Here is a 26177-nt window from a genome sequence, read left to right on the forward strand (position 1 = left end):
AAAAGTTGCATCATGAATGACGCAAGCGTGCTCCGGCCCGATACGTGCAAGTGTGAGCTCAGGCCAGCGGGAGAAGGAGAGGGGACAATCGCGCTCGGGCATGGTAGCCTACAAGGCAACCGTGCCTAGTGCGAGTACCCTAATGTGCAGCATGAAGGCCCATTTGCACTGCTGTTTTTATTGCAACCCCACAGTTTGGTTTGTTTCAAGACTTGAATGCCATATGTGTTTGATTAAAAGCAGATGGTTATTTTCTATCTATCTTCACAGTACCACAATTACATACATACATAGGCCTGCCTGTATTGTATTTTTATGGAAAGGTTTTTTGAATTGTTCAATTGAATTATCCGTTTTATTATGAATTATTATTATTTTTTGTTGAAAACCAGATTTTTTCCACAAAAAATCCCCCCCCCCCCCCCCACACACACACCCCAAAAACAAGTCTTATATTCGGGTGTATAGGCTACGGTAGGCCTATAACCATGTTGTAATGCAACTTAGTGTAATCTCATATAATTTTATGAGCTACAACTAAATTGGATGTACTGTCATGTTCTAACCTCATTCAACTAAATAAAAGATTATACAATATAAAGTCTTGTCTTCCCTATTGAAACATGCTTCTAAAACGACTTCTTGAACAAACGAAAAAAAAGAAGAAAAAAAAGTAGGCTAAGGTATGACTTGATTTTGCCAATGGGGAATTGATTGAATTATTGTGGTTTAATATCTCATGTGAATGACAGGGTTGTTCCAGTAAATCTCAGAAAATGTCAGTAGAGGTGTTGCAAGAGGGAGGTGAAGTTATTTTAATTAAGAAGAAAAAAAATCTGCATGGGTGAATCATTTAATAAACAGCCTACTGCAATATTTCATACAAATAAAAACTGTCAGTTTTGTTTTTATGTAAGGTCATTTGACTCCACATCAAAGGTCAAAATCATTATCGCCACCTTGTGTTCATAAGGAGTTGCTGCACCGAGATAATCATGAAAATGTGATTTAAACTGAGTAAAGGCTCTTAGATTGACTGTGCCTCGTTACAAATAAACAAAACAACCTATCGTTCAGGTATCATGCTTTGTTTGACACTAAGTAATTTGTTTGAAACCAATTTGAAACGAAAATTCAATTCAAGAGCATTTCCCACGCGTGTCCCTAGCCGCTTCTTCTGCAGCGGATTTCAGTCACAGCAGCACGAACATGTCGGGACATGCCTGTGTGTCCCCGCGCGCAGAGCGCTGTAAACGCACCGGCCAAAGGTGTCAGTCAACTTCAACCACAAGCTAAACTGGACCGAATTTACCCAAAGCCACCGGAGACGGTAACTTTAATGGGACAGAGAATTAAGTGACTGCTGCGCGTTGTTCCCCCTGCTGCAATGTAAGTGTGGATGAAATTGTCCCTAATACGTGACTTTATAGGAGATTCATGATGCTGCATGGTGCGCTGCTCTATACTTTAGAATCGTAGCAGTGAGCCGCTGCGCCCTACTTACTTTTATCACTTTTCTCGTATTTAATGCCTGGAAAAGTATTTCCAACAGATAATTTAAGGGAGGTATTTTTGTTTTAGACGGCACCTAAATGTGCTCTCTCTCTTGATCTGTTTCTCAGTGTTCTCAGTTTCAGAATGAACGTGAATGGACATACATCTTTATTATTGAAATGGACGTAAATATATAACTTAGCCTACTATAGTCTAGTCATGAAACCAGAGAAACGTTTCCCCTTCAACTAACTATGAATTTAAAAAAAAATTGACTGTGAATTCTGCACAATCATTTACAATTAATATATTTTAAACAGAGTCTGATCTAAAATTCTGTTAGAATGTTTCCCCACTTGTTAATACGAACTGTGAAATTATCTATTATTTAACGTTACCGGTTACAATGTTCTTTTTAAAAAATATATTAAATCTAATTGTGAATTAGAAATAATAAACCATTTAATGTTATGGTTAAACATTTAAGGTTAGCCAAGATTTAATATGTGGCCTAAATTTAGTAAGAAATAAAGTCATAGATAGGCCTGTGAGATTTAATTCATTTATGAGATATAACATTGAGTTTGTGGATTTAAATTAAATGTTAATCAGTGACTTCATCCTCCAAGGAAAAAAGGTGGATTTTTTGAAAGCAATTCAAAACATGTTACAAATGGCAGCTGAAAAATTGACAATGCTTCAGCCAAGATGGCATCTTTTATTGGTGCCTGTATATATTACAGCCTATGACTGTATCCTATTAAGTGGGTAATATACCTATAATATATGTAATATACTATATAACCTATAGTATCAATTTGATATTAAAATCTGCTTTTACCTGAAAATATACTGAGAACCACCATCATAATACAGGTGGTCCAATAGAAAGCCACGTAATGAATCTGAGTTCATCGTCAAGAAGCCTGTCCATAAAACATGGCCAAAACATGTGAATAGGCAGTGCACAGGGTCAGACACAAAAAAGACAAATGCCATCAGGGTAACACATGACATTAACATAACACTATGAATTACACTACATTGCATACATTAGCCTATACACTAATGTGCATAACTGATAACAAAATTATTTAAAATATTATGTGATGTGTCAAGCAGGGACTTCTGGGAATGTCCTTTTACTGTTTTTCACTATAAATTATATGGTAATTTTTACTTCCAAAAACTTAAACCATTTATTTTGCTAAGTAAAATTATATTTTGATGTTAATATGCTAAACCATTTACATGTATTCATTGTATATGTTAAGGCAGCAATTTTTATGTTTTCTTATTCTGTAAAAAAAAAAAAAAAAAAAAAAGCTAATAAATTAATTGGCAGGATGCAGTATTTGAGATTCAAGCCTCATAGTTTTGAAATTAAAATGGATGAGTATTGTAAGTACATGTTTGCAACTTTGCATACTATATATTTTAACTCTAGTTTCTCCCTCTTTCTCTTAGATATGGAATGGATTGCTCAGTAGATGAGTATTATCACAGTGGACAATGTCACAAGTGCCCACAGTGTCCACCCGGCCAAGAACTGAAAGAGGTATCTGAAATATTTTAGGATTATTGTAAAGCAAATGTTTGAAAAGTAATTTATAAAAAATAAAATTAAAAAAAAAAAAAAACGTACAAATTTGAGAAGCCCAGAGGCATTATGAAGAAAGTAACACCCATAATTAACTGTCACTTATTTTTAAATGCTTGAAAATTAACTGACATGTTTAAACCTTTGCAGTCAACATCACCAATCCCCTTTGATCAACTTTGATACTTTTTATATTTAGAAACATTTGATTATGAAGTTGATATATTTCCTGCTTGGGGTGTGTGTTATGGGATTGGCATTTATAATGTTGCATATGCATTAATATTAATTGCAATTTTCTTATGTTAAAAGTTTGACAGTGTTTTTTGGTATATTGGACATTAAATTAGGTATATGTATAAAGACATGGTAACTAAAAGGTGCTCAAATTTGTGGGATAAATATGCTGTAATATCACATCCCTGCCACCAGAGGCTTACACTTGACCTTAAATGACTTACAAACAGGGCTAGGTTACAAATGTTGTGTCCTCAGAAAATGTTTTGCATATCTAATGCACTGAATGCATATCTAATTATCACGTTACTGAGTATGTTTGTGTGTGTGTGTGTTGGCTGTTAGGACTGTGGTTATGGTGTTGGTGTGTCAGCAGTATGTGGCGTGTGTGACGTTCGGTGGTTTAAGGAAGACTTGGGTTCTCACCCTTGTGCACTGTGCCAGAACTGCCGCAGACTCAACAGACACCAAATCAAGCACTGCACATACACAGGCAACACAGTCTGCGGAAACTGCCTCCCTGGGTGAGATTTCTCAAACACACACACACATACATGTTTGTTTTTGTGAAATGTGGGCGTAATGGTTTTGATACTTTACAAACCATATTCTCTATTCCCCTACTGCCCCTGCCCCTAAACATAACCGTCACAGGAAACATTCTGCATTTTTACTTTCTCAAAAAAAACTTATCCTGTATGATTTATAAGCATTTTGAAAAGTGGGGATATGGGTAATGTCCTCATATTTCACCCTCTCCTTCTAATACCTGTGTCATACCCATGTCAATATTCACATTTGTTTCCTGATATTTCACACACACACACACACACACACACACACACACACACACACACACACGTTTGTTTTTGTGACATATGTGGACATTCCATAGGCGTAATGTTTTTTATACTGCAGAAACCGTATTTTCTATCCCCTTACACTGCCCCTGCCCCTAAACCTACCCATCACAGGAAACATTCTGAATTTTTACTTTCTAAAAAAACTCATCCTGTATGATTTATAAGCATTTTGAAAAGTGGGGACATGGCCAATGTCCTCATATTTTACCCTCTCCTTAGTTCCTATGTCATACCCATGTCATTATACACATTTGTGTTCAAATATGTCACAAAAACATGCCCACACACACAAACATACACAAAAAAAAATCTTAATGAAACGACACGCAACTTCACACTGTATAGACACGCACACTTGTAGGCTACTTTGCTTTTATACAAATTACTTTTTTTCGAATTAAGTTTCTACAGCAAAATGCGACTGGATGGATTAGAAGATTTGGAATGTCTTCCGTGTGGCCCCACCCCTTTCAGAAACATACAGTGTAACCGTGAGTACCATACTGAAAAGTATAACTTACACAAGCATGACTTTTCAGACTGAGCTCTGTGTCAAGTTAAAGCATATCTCTAGACCCCTGCATTTGTCCAGTTCCGTTATGCTTCATCCAGCGTTTTTGAACAAAATGCATTGCCCCACAAGAAGCACAGGACTGGACTCCGCTGAATATGACACTAATTAAATTAATTGTCTTAAAGGAATAGCAGCTTACAGACAATAGAAATGTTTATAATTTATTCACCCTCATGATGTTCCAAACCATACGAGTTCTTCCCATCACAAAAGTTGATCATTTTAATGGATGCCTATATCCTTTTGGGTGAATTCAATAAAATGGTATTAAATTACCTAAGAGTGTCAGTAAAAAAAAAGTAAATGTGGTTTGAGGATCATTTTCTAAGTGCTCTGATCAGTTTAAGTGATAAACAACCGGATATTTAAGCCATCCACCTTATTTTTTAACATAATAGTAGGAACGGCTGTTTGTAACTTAAATGTGCGATCCGGTTTCAGCTGCTTCCATTTATTTTGGCTGTACAACAACAGTCTGTTAAGCTGCTTGATAAATTCAAACTGTAATTTGTTATCATATTGGTTTAATTTATTATCGTAATCATGAACATACTGATGATTGATAGCACAAATTGATTTACTGTAGACCGCACTTTTGTACTGTGATGTCCGAAGGCAATCTTTGGCTTTTACTAATGTTTGTTTAGCTTTTACCGAAACATGGCACAGAAACAATTGGAGCCAAAATAAATTGCTTTATAACAGAACTGATTGTATCAGCTCCTGTTGACATAGTTAAGATAATGTTTGTGTAATCTAAACAGCAAAAATAGTTTCTTGATAAATAAACACCACAGTTACTCTGCTAGTTATTACCAGTGGTTCATAAATTGGAAGTTTCGCACATTCACGGTAAATAGCTTAATACTGCAATGAAAAATAAGGTTGATCGCACGTAACGTAAATTTATGGTAGCCGCCTCTGAGTGGGTGGTGATGACGGGAGCAACAAATGCTGCATCCCAATTCACCTACGTATACTACGACCTAAAAGTAGGCCTATATACTCATTTTGTGAAGAAAAAGTAGCCTACATACATTTGAGTATGTAGCAGAAGAGTATATGCAAGTTTTGTGGACAGCTCTGTCACTTAATTATGTGCATCCTGTCACCGTTTAAAATGCTGTGTCAATCATCGTCACAGTTAAAATACTCCACATTCAATTTAATTTAATTTCCTAGTGTTTCGGAGAGAAATGTAGTCGCACAATGACCAGCCATTTGTGGGTCTTTCATGCAGACTCTCCTCATGTGTTTGCAGTTTAAATATAATGTAGCATTTAAAAGTTAATGGCAAAACGTATCATTACAAAAGTTCACAATGCTGTTGCAGATTAAATATAATCTGAATAATATATAATATATATATTCTCGTCAAGTTAGATACTGATAATTATTCACTCAAACCCCTTTATCTAAACATTTTTACTTAACCGTTGTGACGTTCTGTCTTTGGAATACTAATTTCAATACTACGATTTTGGACATACTCATACTATTTAGTATGGATAGTATGCGAATTGGTGGACCAAAAGCTTTTCAAAACTTTGAATTAATTAAACAAGTTGCTTTGCAAAATGCTGGCGACACCTGCTGGTCAAAACATTTAAATGCAATGTTAAAAGCCCAAAAATGCAGAAAGTCACCTTTTATGCAAATCAATTACAACGTTTTTTTATGATAGTGTAATCTATAAAATGCAACCTAAAAAACATTAAATACCTTTAAATATGACGTTTCTGTATCATTTGTGTTCTTTTAATAATGTATAGTGTTTGTTCTATAAATGTGTTTTAGGCAGGACTTGGCTAAATTAGAAACAATCACTCTCCCTTTTTGATTATAAATTCTCTAAAATTCAACCTACATTATAAAACTGAGTGACCTCAGAATGACCAATAAATATTATTTTAAAATCAGAGGCAGCACATATAACAATTTTATGGCAGAAACCAGCACACACGAAGCACAAACAAACAAGATTCGTTTGGGTGAATTTGGAGCTTGTGGGGGGCTGAGTGACATCATCATCATCTATCTATAATTCTGTGTATAATATTTAAATAAACAGAGGCAGCACAAACAAAACTTTTACCAGCACAAACAAATTGATACCAAAATGATTGAGACAATTTGGGGTGAATTTGGAGCATGTGGGCGGTAGCTGGTGACGTAATCATCTATAATTCAAAGTCCTGAAGTCTAATATTTTAAAAACGGAAGCAGCACAAACAAAACTTTTACAGGCACAAACGAAGCACAAATTATTGAGACTATTTGGGGTGAATTTGGGGCTTAGTGACCTCAGAATAATGGGCATTGGAACCGTTGTGTGTGGGTGGGACAAGATCCACCCACTTTTTACGACCCATGATATTGGACCCTGCACTCACTTTTATCGTCTCTAATTCAGCACATGTCTGTTTACCTATCCCTAACCGATAAACACTTATTATTAGTCAAGCAAAGCACACTGTTCATGTGAGCTGACTACACAAGCGGTTCTGTTTAAAATGCTGCACGCTCCATCACTGCATGTGCTGTGAGTTGAACCTGTGTTAAACCAGAATCCTACCACCAGAACTTCCTGTAAATGGTCTGAAGGAACTATAAACTATACAGAAAATGCTTTCACACAAGAAACAAACTGAACCTTTGCTTAGTTTGATTCAGACCGAGACTACCTCTTTTCTAGATTACTGGATCATTTGCCCACTGTGTTCATTTTCACAAAAACAGTTCAGTTAGAGAACAGACACTACAATTAAAAACTGAACGTGTCTGTTTAATATAATGAGTGAGTCGCTGCATGAGTGTCACAGCACAAACGCTGCAGGAATGAGATTACATTGACCGTCATGAATGAGCTGAATGAGCTCTCGTGATGAGAGATGAGGTAAACGCGACCACACTCGCGGCATACATTCACAGCGCGTGTTCAGTCTGGCGTGTTTTCAGTTCATGCCTTTGGAAGCTTAACTTTCATAGAAATTAATTTGAGAAGTTGAAACACTTACTTTGCTCTGCATAGCTCCGTTTTCATGAATGCCCGCAGCTGCGAGCTAAGCTGTGAGTGCGATCCCACCGCCCATACACGGGTTGAAAACATGCAGAAATAGCTCCCTCTGCTGGCTGTAGTCTTTAGCCTCTAGCCAAAAAAATCCTCCGATAACGATAATATTGTCCATTTGCGTCATCTGAGGAATTTTTCCAGAAATAATATGCATAAATCTCTTGTCTCAGGGGGATATGAGGGGGGAAAGCACAATCATTTGAATATACTCCAGGGTTTCTACTGATCCAAAGCCATATGCTAATTGCTGAAGTAACCCTTTAACTTCTATAGGAATTCATTAATAAACATTTGTTTTGCTTCACTCGAGTGGCCATGCACATTTTACTTTTGGTTAAGCATTAGTGATTTAAAAGCTCCGCCAACGGTGATACCAGTCATCACCGGTGTTTTCACATGTCGATTATCTGGTGGGAAACTTATTTCCTCATGTCACATCCCTACTGTTTAGTAAACCTGGCCCACAGCCTTCAAAATATTGAATTAGCTGTTCCACATGCAAAAAAAAAAAGGAAAAAGGAATACATAAATGAATGAAGTTTGGAGGTCTTGGTAGTTTGTGTTGTCTAATGGCCTGACAAGCCAGACCCACATAAAGATGTTGGGTCTGGAAACACACTATTGGCAGGGCTCAATCCGAGGGTCGGGATGAACGGTTGTCTTTCACATCCACTCTGCACGCAATAGAATAAGGCTACAACCAACCAGAGCGATATCAGTAGTGAGACTACAATCACATGCGGGTTGTGGCTGAGTCCAGTGCGTTTTCTCACCAGCGGTTTCTCACAGAGCTAGATTAAACTTTTGCCGTATCCAGTTAGCAAAACTCTGAACACATCTTCCTTTTTTTAAGAATGACTTCAGTGCCGTTCTTTGTTAGCAGGGAATTCACATGGAAGAACTCTGCCGTCATTATGTTAAGCCCGCCCACCGACTCTATACATGATGTGATTGGCTTGACCAGAGTTTGTTTTTTTCAAGCTCGCAAGACAACAGAGAGTTGCTAGACGACCCTGACTGCAAATCAGATTTGCTGCCATTAGGGTGCGTCTAGATCAGTGTTTCCCAACCGGGTTGTCGTCTGACGAGAGCAGGGGTGCCGTGTAAAAGTTGCCCGCACGCACTTGCTCCGCGGTTCATCTTACATCTGATGACGCATCTATAATATGGGTTGTAACTTGAAAATAATGCTTTATGTATGATTCTGTCGATGGATACACGTGCTTGCTCCTCAGGGATACACTACAACAGTGATAATAATAAAAGAAAAACATGGGCAAAACAATCTCACTTTTTTCAATATATGCGAGTGCTGCCGTATCTTCAAATATGAATACGGGTGACGTCTAGTGCCAGAAGACGCGAGTGAGCGCACGCGCTGTGAGAAGATCTGTCTCTGTGCGCTCATCCGAAAGCGTGCAAACGCCTCACAGCGCAAATTGAGTTCTCTTCCAAGTCTTGCGCTTGAACTGACAAACTCACACAAAAGGTATATCAACATATCTATCTTGATGAGTATCCAAGCAGACATAGTCTGTATATGCCTTAAGTGAACTTTATACAGTCGAGAAAGACGAAGCGCTTTTGCACTAGGTCTTAAAGAGGCAGTAGCCTTTACTGTTGTCTGTTTAATGTCAAACAAAAGATAAGGACATCACTCACTGCTCTTGATTGAATAGCTTTTGTAAGTTTAATAAGGATTAATATTTAATTTAAACAGTTAAATATGCAGTTATTTTACATTTGATTACTTTATTCAATTTATGTACCTAAAAATGAATGTTAGAACTACCTGAAAAACCCGAAAAGCATTATTTTATTAGTGTCCTTGCTCAATAGTATTGATTTGTGCTGCTGCTTGTATTTAAGTTATTTGTTCTTATTTTCTTTTTTATTTAACAGTAGTCCTTTTTTCCCCTGAACATAGCAAATACAGAAACGTACCGAAACCGTAACCCTAAAACCATGATGCAAACCGAACCGTGAGCAATCTGTACCGTTACCCCCCACGAGCGTAACTTATGCTAGGGGGTGCCACAAAATTAAGAACATTTTCAAAGGGTGCCATGACTGAAAAAAAGTTGGGAAACATGGGTCTAGATATCTAAGCTATTTCTCTAACTGATTCTTCTGTTTTTTAGGAGGAGAAAGGATTAGTGAGGCAAACGTTCAGATCTCAGCGCCTATCCAAACTGCTTCTACCTTAGTGACCGCTTGTGCAGCAACGGCTGTATTAACAACCGTCCTGTTTGCCATTTTGTGTGTCACCTATCAAACACGGTCTTCACTCAGGAAAACATGCAAACGTACGTATATGCATACTCAATGAATATGCATTCAAAAAAGAATACGCTAATCCACTAAATGTGTCTTAAAACATAAATTGAACTACCATCTCATTCAACTCTATTCTCAGGTTGTTTATCACCGGCCAGCAACAGTCACCACAACAGTGATGCAGCCTCGGTTCCCATGCAAATCATACACACAGTGCTGCAGAACACAGAAGTGGACAGATCAAGTGAGTGTGAAGAACATTTATGATGTGCTGGCTGCAACTTATTTTTATACACCACATGGCACCACACCACCTTCAGAAAAAGATCCAGGGTCTATTTAAAACAATCCTCTTGTACCACTTCCAATAAGCATGACAATATGGTTTCTAACAGGGACCCAATGCTAGGGATGGGACGAAATATCGTTTGACAAAATATCGCGATACAAAACGTGACGAAACGCATCGAGGTCGAAAAAAATGGATCGCAAAATAAAGATAGATGGCACTGCTGCATGATTTGCGTAGTATATAAATAATTTAGTGTATTGTGTGTGTGTGTGTGTGTGTGTGTGTGTGTGGCAGACACATAGACCGTTAAAAGGGCAGACATAACAAAACGCAGCGCGCATTTTCTGTTTGATCTGAGGCATAGCCCGTAAAGTTAGTTGGAAAAAGTGAGAGCAGTCAGTCTAAGGATGTAGCAGCAAACATTAATAGGGAAAGAAAATGGTTGACATTAGCATTAATATTCTAAACCAAAAATGCAGTTATTGCCTACATAAACTACCATATTTTCTATTTAACTTTTATTAGACTCCAGAAAGAAAAGTGCGTTTTTTCACTGAGCACATTCTCTGCAGTCTGAGCGCGATGCACTGCAGCTCACTCACTCATGTCTGAGGTAAATCATTAACACCATCACCCCGCTTACAGTACACGTGTTTTATTGAACTAAATACATTACAATCGGCTAAAACGAATGCACAGGTTCAGGGCTCTACGCTAACTTTTTTCTTGAGGAGCACTTGTGCTCCTAATTAAAAAAATTTAGGAGCACAATCAAAAATTTAGGAGCACATTCTAATCCATCAAACACATTCCAATTATAACTTTCCCATTACAGGACGATATTTGTCCTTTAATGTCCAGGGTCATTTAACTATTATAAGAGCAATGTTTTCTAATCTTATTAAATGTATGCATCATCTGTCAATTTCTTAAATTCAACATAATTCTGACATTATATTATCATTAACTTCTGAGAGTACAGCACAAATACACACAAAAAGCAGAACTGGACTTCATACTATCAAACACCTACACCAGTTAATGTTGTATGAATGTTTTACATATAAGTTTTTGAATTTAGAAATATGTACAAATTAAACTTTAAAAGTTTAATATTTTAAATAAAAAAAAGTCCATGCAAAGTATAAATATGAAAATAAAAACCGCCAGTAGGTGGCGGCAAGTCATTCAGTCAATAGTTCAAAACACAAGATTCATTTGAATCGAATCGCTTGGAGATGCGAATCAGTTCTGGTGAGGCTTTGATTTTCACAAATAGACAGTGTTGTGGCTAAAACGTTGTTACTTAATATCATCTTGTCTATTAGATTTTTGTACGAGATCAGTATCACACTTGCAATCATGCCAATACTCGGAGCTATAGCAAGCTGTAACTTTTGGCGCTCTGGCGCTTCATAAACAGAACCGCATGCGTCTCGCGAAAGAACATTGCAGCTGGATCTACTTCTCTCTGTTTGTGGTGAGTCACGCAGATATTGTGCTAATCCGCAGCGGGAATAATTTATTTTGTGTGTAACGTTACAGTGATTCAGAATAAGACAAAAACCCTGTTTGGAAAAAATCTTCATGATATACTCGCTCATTATATACATTTAGTATTTTTTTTAAACAGCATGTGTGATAAAGATTAACTCAAGGGCTTTTTAAATGTATTATTAATACATTATTGTTTGATGGCATTTATGCCCCAAGCATCCGCTAATTTCTGGGCTTGTTTATGATAATCCAAACGTGGTATTTCCAGTTCATTTTGATTTGGCTGATAAACAGCGCGAAGCGTCTGGTAAAGTGCGCATGGCTGCGTCGTCAGACTCGTCACACGTTTCACTTCAATCGTTGTAAACAATCGTTGTTTGAAGTGTAGTCCGTCGCGCACGTTTTTGCACTTCTTCTGCTGAGTGCTGACTGAAGGCATGAAAAGCAGTTGATTGCAGTAGGAAACATAGCCTAACAGTTTCTCAGTGTTGATTCAGTCAGTGTTGTAGTTTTTATTCCGATTGTACACATCCATTCATGAGAATCGATCGGGTCACTCGCACCGGTGCGCCTAAATATTTTTTCACAGTCGCACGCAGTAATTTTTAGGCGTAAATGCGCCCAAAATGGGCGTTATGTAGAGCCCTGAGGTTACTTTCCTGAACAAGCGCGCTCCCGAGTCGTCCGTGTTCTCCACACTGACCACGTGAATCGCGGACCAGTTCGGCGCGCACACGCAAAATACCGGCAGTTCAATAGGGAATGCGGATCTCTTAAAGGGGCCGCACTATATTCCTACTCGTGTAATATGGACCTTCTCCAGGTATGGTGTGGTTCTGGTTCGCTCACTGGTACACATTAACAATTTTTCATACGAACTTTGCCCTGTTCTGAATTAAACTGCCAGTGTAAAAACTCCCTTTATATTGTTAAAATGAGAGAAGTCATTACTTACTCATTATTTTTAAGTTTAGGCTTAAGTTAAGAGACATGAACAATTTCTTAGATAAACATGTCTATGACCTTTGATATGTCTAGTCTTCATGCTGTATTGATTATTATTGAATAAGTATGGTTTCACTAATAATAAATGTACATTTGCATAAAGCATGCATATTTGTCCATACACCTCTGTTTAAGATGTGGTCGCAGACTTCTAAAAATTCTCCTTTTTTTAAAACAACATAGAAACAAAATGCAAAAAAAGAGAAAAATCCTACCTTTCGTTTAAGTACATTACTTAGGTGGTAAAAAAAAAAAATCACAGATTTGGAAAGAAAAAAATATATTTTGATATCGTATCGTGACGTATCGTATCGTAACCCTGGCATATCGAGGTGCATCGTATCGTGAGTTTAAGTGTATCGTCCCATCCCTACCCAATGCACACTGATTATTAGTGTAATCCCATTATCTTTTAATACAAATATAAAAAAGTAACTATAGCCTCTGTGTTTTTGTGCATTTCAATGACCCTTAATATGGAATTAATATTAGGGTCAAAATCAGTTCACAACAGAAGGTAATTTCCTAAATAAATAAAAAGATAACTTGTTTGTTGCAATTGTGACTTAATATCTCACAATTGCAATTTTATTTTTCTAAAGTGTGACTTTAAATCTCAAAATGGTAGCTTTTTTGTTGTATTTCTCACAATTGTGACATTATTTCTTGTAATTGTATGACAACTTTAAACATAAAAACACTACATTTTGATTTATTTGAATAATTTACTAGGGCTACCTAGTAAGATTTTTCTAGTCTACAAGTAGTCATTTCTTTAATACATTAGTGGACTAGTCACTTGCTTATGATATTAATTGAATTACTTAAAAATATACTAGGGGTGAGGCAGTATTGAAAAATGATTTTAGAGCTGAGAAAGAATATTTAGGGCCCTATGAAATATGTTTTATTTTTTACAAATTATGTTTTTTCTCTCCGTAAAACAAATTCTGGATTTTGTTCTTTTAATGAAGCTTGGGGCAATTTTTGGTGATTTCTGCCTGGATTTGGCCTGTATACAAGATTTATTCAAATGGATCTGAAGGGAGGACCACTTCAAAAATAAATACAAAACCTGTCATATTTAAAGACTGAATCTAGTATTTGGTGATAATACAGCATGATGATAGCTTTAAAAGGTTTTTTTGTAGTCCAGTCAAAAAGTATAAAATAAAAAGGGTTGGGAGGGTTGGGGGGAGGGGGGTGACTGGATTCTCTCTGGGTCAAAAGATAGAAATGTAAGATGAAAATATAGAGATTCAATTATTATTTGCCTGACTTGTGTGGTCTGTATCCTGTAAGATCCTTGCCTGCCATTGAAGGACCCCTCCATGCTTGAAGACATCACCATCACAATGACCTCTGATCTAGGCCTGCATGGGTGTGAGGTTCTTCCTCTGGTGCAAAGCTCGGCCTGCACTGATCCTTCTATGGGAGTCATCACGCAAGCGACAGAAACACCTGATGTTTCTTCTTCAGACTCTGCCCTCTCCAGCCAGCATTTCATTCTCACTCTGGCAGGAGGACAGTCTACAGTAAGGCCCTGCTGTGCCGTAGAACAGCGGACAGCCTGGGGGCTTCATACTCCAGTAGAGTGTACTGAACTGGACCTTCAGCACCTCTTCATCGCCCCAGAGATCCAGACATTTAGAACTTCAGACATCATAGCCAGAAATATCCCACAATGTATGGGCTCAGACTCCACTCTGCCCTCAGGCCTGATGCTGCGAGACCTGGAGAGAGAAAGAAGAGCAGGAGGAAAAGGAGATTGTTAATGTGAAGATAGATCAAAGCTTCAAATGTATGATCACGGTAATGCAACACTTAAAAACACAACATACACACTCAATGCAAACTTTGGTAAAAAAAAGTTAAAACCTAACAGCCGGTTCACACCGCAAGCGTGAGCGACGCTTGAGCGGCGCATATTTTTTCCGCCGCCCATGTTAATCAATGAGTGAATTCACACCGGGAGCAGGAGCAGCGCGTGAGCAGCAGTGAAGCGGGGTTTCGGCAGCGAGCCTATTTTTGCTGCGCTGCTGACGCTCCTGACGCTCAATTAAAGTGAAAGCACACTTTTAATAGACAAAATAAATATGATTTCACACAAAAAAGTGCCTAAAATGCACACAAGAAGCATATGTAGTGTGTTTTAACAATAACTGGATTATGTCAAAAAAGAAAACTAAGAATAAAAAATATCTGTTGAAGATTTACCAATTTAAACTTGCTTTAATAATTCAGTTTGGGTGAAAGTATTATAAAAAGTAAAGTAAGCTAGCCAGAAAATATAATAAACTTTTGTTTAGTTTAGTATTTAATACTCAGACAGGTATATTATAGGCTCTCGGTCTGCAGCTGCAGTCACGGTGTAAAGTGAAAGCACACTTTTGATGGACAAAATAAATATAATATCACAAAAAAAGTGCTCAAAATGCACACAAGAAGCACGTGTGGTGTGTTTTAACAATAAATGGATGTCATTAAAGAAAACGAAGAATACAAATCCTCTGTAGAAGATTTACCCATTTAAACTTGTTTTAATTATTCAGTTTGGAGTATTATAAAAAGTAAAGTAAACATTTTTTTGTTTAGTGTAATACTCAGACAGCTATAGGCTCTAGCATTGTGGGAGCCGCTGCTGTGATGCTGCACCAACGCTTCCAGTGTGAATAGCTGCAGTCACGTTGTAGTTACGCTGACGTGCAGCTCATGCACTGGTTACGCTTGCGGTGTGAAACAGGGGTAAATGACTCAACTAATGACAGTTAAATGTAGATCTCTGATTTATCTGTGATGTGAGAAACAGGTGCTTAGGCAAAAGGCACAAAAGAGCATTAGCAGGAGACCAAAAAAAAAACTTATTTTCATTTAATTAACTGTTATTTTGCTTGAGTTATCAGAAATCACAAATTTGATAAATTAATTGATTCTGTATATTCTGTAAGTTAATGTTTTGAAGATGCAGTGTAATGGTAGTATTATAAAGTACATTTGAGTGAAATGAATTACCCGGGTGGGGGGGGCGGGGTAGATCAGGGCTTGGTTCTATCCAATGAAAAGAGCTGCTTTATTATTATTGTTATCCCGTTATTCCACCTTGATAATAAGATATGTACCTTGAGCACCAAATCATCATATTAGAATGGTTTCTGAAGGATCATATGACACTGAAGACTGAATGCAGTGGCAGCGGCTGAAAATTCAGCTTTGCCATCACAGGAATAAATTACTTTTAAAATTGAAAAAAAAAAAATTGATAGAAAACAGAAAAAAAGAAAGAGTTATTTTAAACTGTAATATTCACAATATAACTGTTTTGACTATATTTTAAAATTCGGTCTTCGTGGGGATAAGATACTTATTTAAAAAAAAGATGTTTTACCTTTAAATATCTGTTCAGTATAAGCTCACTCCTGCTGTCTTCAGTAAAAGTCCAGCAAATGGATCATTGCTTTCTGAAGCTGAAAACAACTGACAGCTGACACTGCACCTTAGTAATGTGGGTGAGTGGGTCATGTTCTGCATTGGTCTTAATATGTTAACCGCTTCATGTGCGCAGTTACCTATACCAGACATGCTATAAAAGTGTTCATACATTAAAGAGACTTTTTGCTAATCAATGGATTTATAACAATATTACTGATGACAGCCTCATAGTACCTTGTTTACTGTTTATTTGATAAAATGTTTTCCAGTTTTGGACTAAAGGGTGCACTGCCAAAGCAAACCACCTGATTTATGCCTAAACTGTGTCACAGTGTGCCTTGGCACTGCATAACTACAAAAAACCAGCGAAACGTTAAAATGTTGTCATTTTTTTGTACATAGTTCACTAACAAGCCTGTGCAAAAACTATGCATGGCAAAGTAATCGTGGTCACCACATGTTGTGTGACCCTACCTTGAGCTCTGTGCCTCAAAGCTTCATGTTTTAAATATGGCTGAACGGATTAGCAAAATTAACTTGCAAATAAAATGGATCATGTCACAGCATGCAGTATAGCGATATGGCTTAAAAATAAAGCTTGACCTCGACGTTTGCACCCCTCACATTCGGTAATGTGTTTCTGCTTGATCGGTAAGTTGTTTTCAGTTGTCTTAAATAAGTAATGACTCAACTTTTTTTAAACATTTGTTGAGACTGTCAAATGTATTTCTTCAACATTGCCATACCATCTCTAACCTGGTATCGCTGCAGGGAAACTCCTGCAAAGTTCAGCACACGTCAATCAGTTTCCCACTTGTATTTTACAGCAGTGCAAAAGTGCAGCTAAAGTTTTTTGTCAGTGTGATACACACAGCAAATTCAAAGATTCAGTATTTAGACAGTTAACCAATAGTTATCCAATAACTCAGTTACACAAATTCATCCCTTACAAGTACACAACCACCAACGTGTAGCAAATAAACTATACAAAGAGATCTTTTCGATACTCCTGAAAGCATAATTTGGTCACACTTTTGCATACTGTTCCTTCAGCAGGAATAGTTAAGCACGTGAGCAGCTCCTGACTGGCATCTCAGAGCGTTTCTGTTCAGAATGCTGCGCTTCATCACTGCATGTGCTGTGAGTTTAACACACATCATTAGACTAATCCTGACTTGTGCAACTTTGTACACATTTGTTTCTTAGTTGTACTATTAGTTATTTGCTGATTAAGGCTTAGCTTTTTGCCTACCCAATTAGGCTAATAAAGTAATGATTAAAAAAACACAAATGCTTGATCGGCCGGGTCCAGATCAAGTTCGAGTTCAGGGAGAGAATCTAAACTCTATAAACTAACAAGAAACTGACTAACGAATTAGTTAGTAATAGCACTTTGTTAATTAGGTAGTTCACTATTAGCTAATAATTAAGTACTATTTTTCATATTTCCCATATGACTACTAAGAACTATACAGATTCATAATTAATAAGAGCAATGCACAATGTATAACCATATCCAACAGAAGCAATTACTATCCAAAATCTTGCCAAAAGCTTACAGTGACTTCCGTCATTACTAGTGGATTACCATGATCTTCACTTTAAAATGAATTATACATTATTCACATCAATTATGAACTGGTAGCTCTTAGTAGTCCTTTGGGATGTATAAAATAAAAGTAATTTTTGATTAGCTATTGATGAACCCTCATTCAACTCTGTACTGTTACTTACTAATTAGTTAATCAGAGTTTGTTGGTAGTTAATAGCAGTTAAAATGTTAATATTGTGTAACAACCAGCTTGTCTAAACCTGCCTTATAACACAACAATACAGTTCTTTGAAGAAGATTTAGTAACCTGAGGACTGAGATGTATTGAAAAACAAATGGGAATTCAAATATCAAGTATTGACGTGTGGGCTGACGCCCACATTTATGTCGGCAGGTGTGCCTATGAATACACAAAGATGTGTTTGAGGTGGTGTGGTGGACACATGTAGGCGAGATGCCACAAAAGTATTATATTGCAATAAATAATTGAACTTAAATGTTTTTTTTTTTTTTTACACCATATGCGCAACCCTCTGATTGGCAATGGCATCACACATCATTATTAGGTGTTAGGTCAAACCAGATCATTCTGAACTGCCTTCCAGAAAAACTTTTAAAAAGTGCACTTGCACAACACTTTCCAGAAGACATTCCCATTATTCACTTCATAGACTTTGAGCATGTAAGTCAAATTAAATAAATTGTATTAAATAATGCAACAAAAAATATAATTCCGAAATCTAGTAAAGTTGAAGTAAAATTCAACGACACTTCAGTTTATTAGACCTATTTCCTGAGTAGTTTGAGTTGGCATTTTAAACTGCTGGGAATGAGGGACAGCGGTGACCTCTTCAAAATGGACCATACCCAAAAAGGCATTTAAAGCAATTGTTCCTCTTTTTGCACCTCAGATAAATATTGCTTTTCATTTCTAAAGCTAATTTAAAAGCTTGAAGATTTTAGCTTTAATGTATTTTTTTTTTCTTGTTTTTTTTTTTTACTGTAAAATGGTGCTAGTTCCTTTTCTGTATATTTTGCATATTTGTAGCCAAAATCTTCTATAACTTTAATTGCATTTTGTTGTGTCATTTAGTGATTCTTGTGTTTAGCTCCGCACATGACATTAAGAATTAGTTCCTATGACTTAATTTGTTCCCTCATTTTAGTAAATCTTAGCCACCTAAATTGTTCTCTCGTTTTGATTGAACTAAATCAAGGGAACATATTATTACAACTAGGTAACGGTTTACTTAAAACAAGATCAAATTAGTCAAATGTGCTGATGTATTTAGTAAGTCGTGGGAACAAATTGTTAATTTGTGGCACTGATATACATATATTTTTCTCTTGCGTGTCGTGCAAGGATCCATATTACATATCAGAGTTTTATTTTTTTACATTTTTTCAAAGAGTCTCATGAGTGTCAAGTGTGGCATACTGTTATGATGTAACAATAAGAAAATACATGTTGTTTTGTTGTTGTTGTTTTTTTTAAACTAATTTGTTCAATTGAATGTATAGTGTTTTTATTCAGTGAATAAGCAACAGTGTTTCAGTGGGTAAATGCAATGATGTTGTATTGTTTTGTTTTAGTAGATTTGTAAATTGTTTTTCTACTTTTTCCCCATTGTTTTAATGTCACATTTTATTTAATTTGCATCACTAGAAGGAAATGTGTCACTAAACCATTTAACTGTTAAAGCATTTGTAAAAACTATTTGGATGATGACATTTTTTCTGAAATAAAAGGATGACCATAAACATTTTATATATCAAACCGACAAGAAAAACTCAAGTTAAGATGTGGCTGCCATCTACTGTTTATTTGTGAACACTGAATGTTCATAATAGCAGCGTGTGGCTCCAGTGCCTGTTAGCTAATCCTTCAGGTCATTTGAGCTGTCTCTTTTCTGTTTAGAAAGTCTGCTTACATTTTAAAATAAATTTAGCATTAAATGGTTATGTGTGGTTTATTTTCATATTTGGTGAACAAATGGTTTACTGTGAATCTTACAGAAGTGGGATCAACAGCACTAATGTGTCTGTTCCAAAAGGAAATCTATAAGCAGAATTTTTTTAAATATTTTTTTTTTTCCTGTAAAGAAAAAAAAAATTCTGTAAAGTGCTGAATTTCTTTTTTTAAACTCCATGCCAGATTTTGTCTATTTTCATAAAAAAAAAAAAAAAGTTATAGTAAAACTATATCAGATTTTTTTCCGCAAAATCCCCCCCAAAACAAACTCTATTTTGTTTAATTAAAAAAAAAAAAGTGTTGCGTTTCTCACAAGGGGAAAAACAGCACAATCTAATAAAACATGCTTCAGACACTCAACACTGCTTCAATTAGTTGATGCTATGGGAGCGCTCCTTGTGAAACGGTGTCTGAAGCGCAGGTGTTAACGGCAGTTTTGATTGGCTACTGCAGTAAACTAACAGGCATGCCAGCAGACTATATATGAGGCACCTGCAGAACACATGCACCCAATGGCTCAGGCAAGAGGCTAGCAGATCGGTCTGGCATGAGGAGCTTGGGACTGGTCTTTGGCTTAACCGGCTTTGCATTTCGGACTTTTTGCCCCTGCCGTCGAGATGGTGGTTCAGGGCCATAATTTATCAACGGTGCGTTCGCACACATTTGTGCATAATGAGTGCGCAAGAACAGCTTCACTGTGATTGGCCAGCTGGGTAAAAAATTTTTACAGTGGTGAGCACCGCGTTTTACTCAAACTTAAATGGCTCCACAATATTGCTCTTCAAAATGGGGACATCGTTGAGCCAGAGGTTGGGGAGAATAATGATGATGTAATCTATCCTTGTAACATTTCAAGTGTGAAAATTGTTTGGAATCCGTTATGAACACATAATGAAAGCAGGCATTTTGTAACTATTGTTCCAGTTCGTGTATCAGTGTTAAACCAGCAGCTCTCAAACAGCAGCTGGAAAACATCAGCATTCTGCATAGCATTCTGAGAAAGCTGAAGGACCTAATCCTGGAGCTGGAGGAGAGAAAAGCTTAGATAGTGAGAGAAGCAACAGAGTGGGAGGAGAGACGATTGCCTGCAGCTGTCCTAATCAAGTTATTTTAGGATTACTTCAAAATTACAGATAGGTGTGTTTAATCACAATTGAATCTCAGGACCAGACTTGAGTATCCATGAGCGCTGTTTACATTCTATATACATTTAGTAGTGAGATAATAGAAAATAATTAAGCTGTGTTTGAAGTGTTTGGTGTCTTACAACAATCTTATATCAACATCTCAAGAAAATATAAGCAATATATCAAATGTCTTGAATTTACTGAAATATATTTAACTAGCTACTATAATTATATGTTGATTATAATAATTTTTTTATAAATACATTGTACACAAAAAAGATGTTTGGTATGGAAGCCCGTTTCCGCCACTAAATAATAAAAAAATAATAATAATTGCAACTTTTTATCTCACAATTCTGACTTTTTTTCTCACAATTGCGAGTTGTAAAGTCACAATTCTGACTTTTTTTCTTACAATTGCGAGTTATAAAGTCAGAATTCTGAGATATAAAGTCGCAATTGCGAATTATAGTCATTGATCCGCCGCGTCCCGACACGAGTTGTCGTGAACACATTATAATAAGTATTTTAACTGTAGTTTTAGCTGATAATGATGGAATGATTGTCTTATTGAGTGGCATTAATATCTCTGAGCAAACGCGCTCTTGAGGGGATTTTAAATTAACGTTCATATTCTGATGTGTTATTATGGAAATATAATCCCCAGAACATCACCACCCTCAGAATGTGCTGTAATTCACGATTTCCTTAGAGAACGAGTGTGTTCACACGTCCAGTTGGGCCTTTGACATGTCGCTATTGCCTACATACAGTCACCTGAGCGTGGCGCTGCTGGGATCATATTTCATAAATAACGAATCATTAATAGCATATTTCATTAATAACGCATCAGAATATGCTGTAAGGCAGGATTTCGTTTGAGAATGAATTGTATTGACCTCCATATGTGCTCGGTTTTGATCATATTTGAAATAATAAATTAATCGATCTTTGGCTAATCTGTTACAAATTCTAATAAAGTAATATAATAGCATATCATTAAATCTCAGCTGCAAACATTATATAATGTCATATTTCTATGTGCTTTAAATATATAAGACATGTTAAATGCCTCAAATGATAAATATGTACACTGGCACTTATAGCTTACTATATTTATTGGACAAGAACCTCTTACTCCATTCCCTGACTGTTAATTCTACATTATAGCCAATTCTGTTCCATAGCACACATGTACAAATGTACAAATTTGTCTATTTGTGTGTATTATGCATACGTGTATCTCACTCATTTATTTATTTTTATTCTCTATTGTGTAGCTACTGGGGTATACTGGATTTCTTGTGTGTGCAAAAATGGCAATAAAGCTCCTATATTGATTCTTTCTGAATCTGGTGTCACATGCGCCATTTATTGAAACAGTATCATTTTATCTTTTTAACGTTTAATGAAAACTGCTGCCCGATCATAACACGTCAGTGCTCTGTCGGTAGGCTACAAACAGTCACCTGAGGGTGGCGCTATTCTGGGATCATATTTCATTAATAACGCATCATATGCTGTAATGCAGGATTTTGAGAATAGAAAATAAATGTGAAGTGGTACTCTGGTTGAATTTGTCACGTGGGCCTTTTATTTAAACATATAAGATTATTATTTACAGGAGTAGGCTTTTAATGAAAACTGCTCCATCTCAACCTCATATTTCTGTTGCAACTGTTCGGCAGCAGAACTCACTGTTTCTCTGTCAGGTTCAACACCATTCAACCGCGCGTGTGTGTGTGTGTGTGTGTGTGTGTGTGTGTGTGTGTGTGTGTGTGTGTGTGTGTGTGTGTGTGTGTGTGTGTGTGTGTGTGTGTGTGTGTGTGTGTGTGTGTGTGAGTGTGTTCTGTGAGTGTGAGTGTGAGTGTGTTCTGTGAGTGTGAGTGTGTTCACAGAGTGTGAGTGTGTTCACAGAGAATTCTGTGTGTGTGTGTGTGCACATGCACCAATAACCTTGGCATTGAGGTTTAAACTGAAGTGGTAACAGAGCCTTTTACAATTAATTTATTATTTCAAATATGATCAAAACCGAGCATATGGAGGTCAATAAAATTCATTCTCAAACGAAATCCTGCCTTACAGCATATTCTGATGCGTTACTAATGAAATATGCTATTAATGATTCGTTATTTATGAAATATGATCCCAGCAGCGCCACGCTCAGGTGACTGTATGTAGGCAATAGCGACATGTCAAAGGCCCAACTGGACGTGTGAACACACTCGTTCTCTAAGGAAATCGTGAATTACAGCACATTCTGAGGGTGGTGATGTTCTGGGGATTATATTTCCATAATAACACATCAGAATATGAACGTTATCATCTCACATCCGTTCTGTTTCAGTGCCAAAGCTTGCATTTAAAATCCCCTCAAGAGCGCGTTTGCTCAGAGATATTAGAGATATTAGAGATATATAATTGCGACTTTATATCTCAGAATTCTGACTTTATATCTCGCAATTGCGATTTTATATCTCAGAATTCTGACTTTATAACTCGCAATTGCGACTTTATATCTCAGAATTCTGACTTTATATCACGCAATTGCGACTTTATATCTCAGAATTCTGACTTTATATCACGCAATTGCGACTTTATATCTCAGAATTCTGACTTTATATTACGCAATTGCGACTTTATATCTCAAAATTCTGACTTTATAACTCGCAATTGCGACTTTATATCTCAGAATTCTGACTTTATAACTCGCAATTGCGACTTTATATCTCAGAATTCTGACTTTATATCTCGCAATTGCGACTTTATATCTCAGAATTCTGACTTTATAACTCGCAATTGCGACTTTATATCTCAGAATTCTGACTTTATATCACGCAATTGCGACTTTATATCTCAGAATTCTGACTTTATAACTCGCAATTGCGACTTTATATCTCAGAATTCTGACTTTATAACTCGCAATTGTGAGAAAAAAAGTCAATTGTGAGAAAAAAAGTCAGAATTGTGAGATAAAAAGTCGCAATTATTATTATTTTTTTATTATTTAGTGGCGGAAACGGGCTTCCATAGTTTGGAGTATGAATCTGTGTTGTCTAGAGATATGTAAATGTGCGATTAATTAAAAAAAAAAAGTATTATAAAGAAAACTTGTATTTTTTGCAATTTAGTAGCCTGCCGTCGTCATACTCAATTCTAGTCAGAATATGAGTCAGATACTGCTCCATTGGGCTGTGATTATGGGGCGTGTTTCAACAGAACAAGGAAAGACCAATTAGTTGGCAAATGTCAACAGAACTCAAATGCATTGTGTTGCTAAGTCTGCGGATTTCCCGAGGGTTGTTTTACATGTACGCGGGTTGAAGTGAAGCGACCTCAATACATTACTGTTTATCACCTGTCCATCATCGTCCAAAGCCCATCCTGACAATTTCATTGGTCCGAACAATTTCTGTTCGAACGTACAGACTATGGATCAAGTCCAGACCGAACTGCCCAAACTTAAATGTTGTGGGCGGGGTTTAGTTCGGCTGGCATCCAGCCTAGCAATTCAAGAAGGCCAAGATATTGTTTATTGTAAATCTTAAACTTTATTTGGTTTAATTTAGTTTTTAAAAAAAGTGTTGGGTTTCTCGCAAGGGGAAAAACCAGCACAATCTAATAAAACATGCTTCAGGGATAAGCAGGGTTCCATTTGAAAGTGGAACTCAACACTGCTTCAATTAGTTGATGCTATGGGAGCGCTCCTTGTGAACCGGTGTCTGAAGCGCAGGTGTTAACGGCAGTTTTGATTGGCTACTGCAGTAAACTAACAGGCATGCCAGCAGACTATATATGAGGCACCCGCAGAACACATGCACCCAATGGCTCAGGTTTTGCCCAGCTGGTTTGGTCACCAGCTTTCAGCTCAGCAGTTGGGGCAATTGATGGCTGTCATATCCGTGTTAAACCACCAGCAACTACCACACAGTACTACCTGAACAGGAAGCTGTTTTACTCTATCCAACTCCAGGCCATCACTAACCATCAGGGGAAATTTATCAACATCTTTGTGGGATATCCTGGGTCTGTGCAGGATGCCAGGGTGCTGAGGAACAGCCCAGTCTACACTGGCATCCTTTATCCCCCAGCAGGCAAGTGCATCCTTGGGGATGGTGCAGGATCCTCCCGTACAGAGAGCCAGTAGAGAATCCTGTACAGGCTCGCTTTAACAGCAAGCAATCCCATGGCCAAAGTGTCGTCAAGAAAGACTTTTGGCATGATGAAAACATGCTGGAATCAGTTTTCTTTTCAGGCCATAGTAAGTCCTACATTTGTGCCAGAAGTCATTGCATGCTGTGCTGTGCTCCACAATATTGCTCTTCAAAATGGGGACATCGTTGAGCCAGAGGTTGGGGAGAATAAGGATGATGCCCCCCCGAAGCCCAGAACCCCAAAACAAGATCAGGATAACGTGCGGGACAATCTGGCTGTGGCTGTATTTACTCCTAATGCGTTTCAGCTCTCATTGAGCTTGACTACAAACATTTAAGAGGTTAATACTTTTGCCCAAAACATTGTTATATTATTTTTTTATAGCTTTGTTGTAGTTTTTCCCCCTAACTATTATTTTTGTTTATTAGGTGGAAAGTGCCAATAAATATTTTTCCTCTATATGTTTCTTTTATTATCGTTTCTCTTTTTTGAGCTTCAAAATCAGGTACACCATTCACTCAAATTCTAAAGCTTGGAAGCTTAAAAAAAAATATATATATATATATATATACACTGTAAAAAATTATTTAGAAAAAAAGTTACCTGGTTGCCTTAAAATTTTGAGTTCATTGAAATTAACATTTTGAGTTAATACAATGAACATTTTTTGAGATTCGACAACCTTTATTAAAAGATTATTAAAAGATTTTGTAAGCATATTGGGTAATTATGTGTGTGTTATTTCTGATGACGCAGCCAAATTGTGCTATTTTCATGATTTATCACATTTTTTATGTGGTTCAGATACAAAAATATTTTGAGTTTCTATTTATTAAACTAATTTCCTTCATTGTATCAACTCAAATTTTTAATTTCAATAAACTCAAAATTTTAAGGCAACCAGGTTACTTACTTTTTTTAAGTTAAACCAACAAAAAACAACCACATTTTTTTAAAATGTATAAATTGGGTTAGGTTGAAAATTAAAATATGGGATAATTCAAATTTTTGGGTAATCTATCCTTGTAAC

The 26177-nt window shown here is 36.7% G+C and overlaps 1 protein-coding gene across 1 annotated transcript; it reads left to right on the top strand.

Moving 5' to 3' along the window:
* The first annotated feature begins 1240 nt into the window (after nt 1–1240).
* On the top strand, nt 1241–15464 carry eda2r (ectodysplasin A2 receptor). The gene is made up of 7 exons (XM_067438592.1): nt 1241–1389; nt 2962–3052; nt 3677–3855; nt 4597–4685; nt 9983–10147; nt 10258–10362; nt 14215–15464. Exons 2-7 carry the CDS (start codon nt 2969–2971, stop codon nt 14685–14687), a joined length of 1095 nt encoding a protein of 364 aa, XP_067294693.1. The 5' UTR covers nt 1241–1389; nt 2962–2968; the 3' UTR covers nt 14688–15464.
* The last annotated feature ends 10713 nt before the right edge of the window (nt 15465–26177 follow it).

The sequence above is a fragment of the Pseudorasbora parva genome, chromosome 3 (assembly GCF_024679245.1).
Source record: "Pseudorasbora parva isolate DD20220531a chromosome 3, ASM2467924v1, whole genome shotgun sequence".
NCBI classification, from domain to species: Eukaryota; Metazoa; Chordata; class Actinopteri; order Cypriniformes; family Gobionidae; genus Pseudorasbora; species Pseudorasbora parva.

Bases quoted from the DNA above. Each gene is read 5' to 3' on its own strand.
- eda2r (XM_067438592.1), top strand. From the start codon at position 2,969: ATGGATTGCTCAGTAGATGAGTATTATCACAGTGGACAATGTCACAAG. The intron at 3,053-3,676 runs GTATCTGAAATA...GTTGGCTGTTAG, and splicing joins CCGGCCAAGAACTGAAAGAG to GACTGTGGTTATGGTGTTGG. The intron at 4,686-9,982 runs GTGAGTACCATA...TCTGTTTTTTAG, and splicing joins CAGAAACATACAGTGTAACC to GAGGAGAAAGGATTAGTGAG.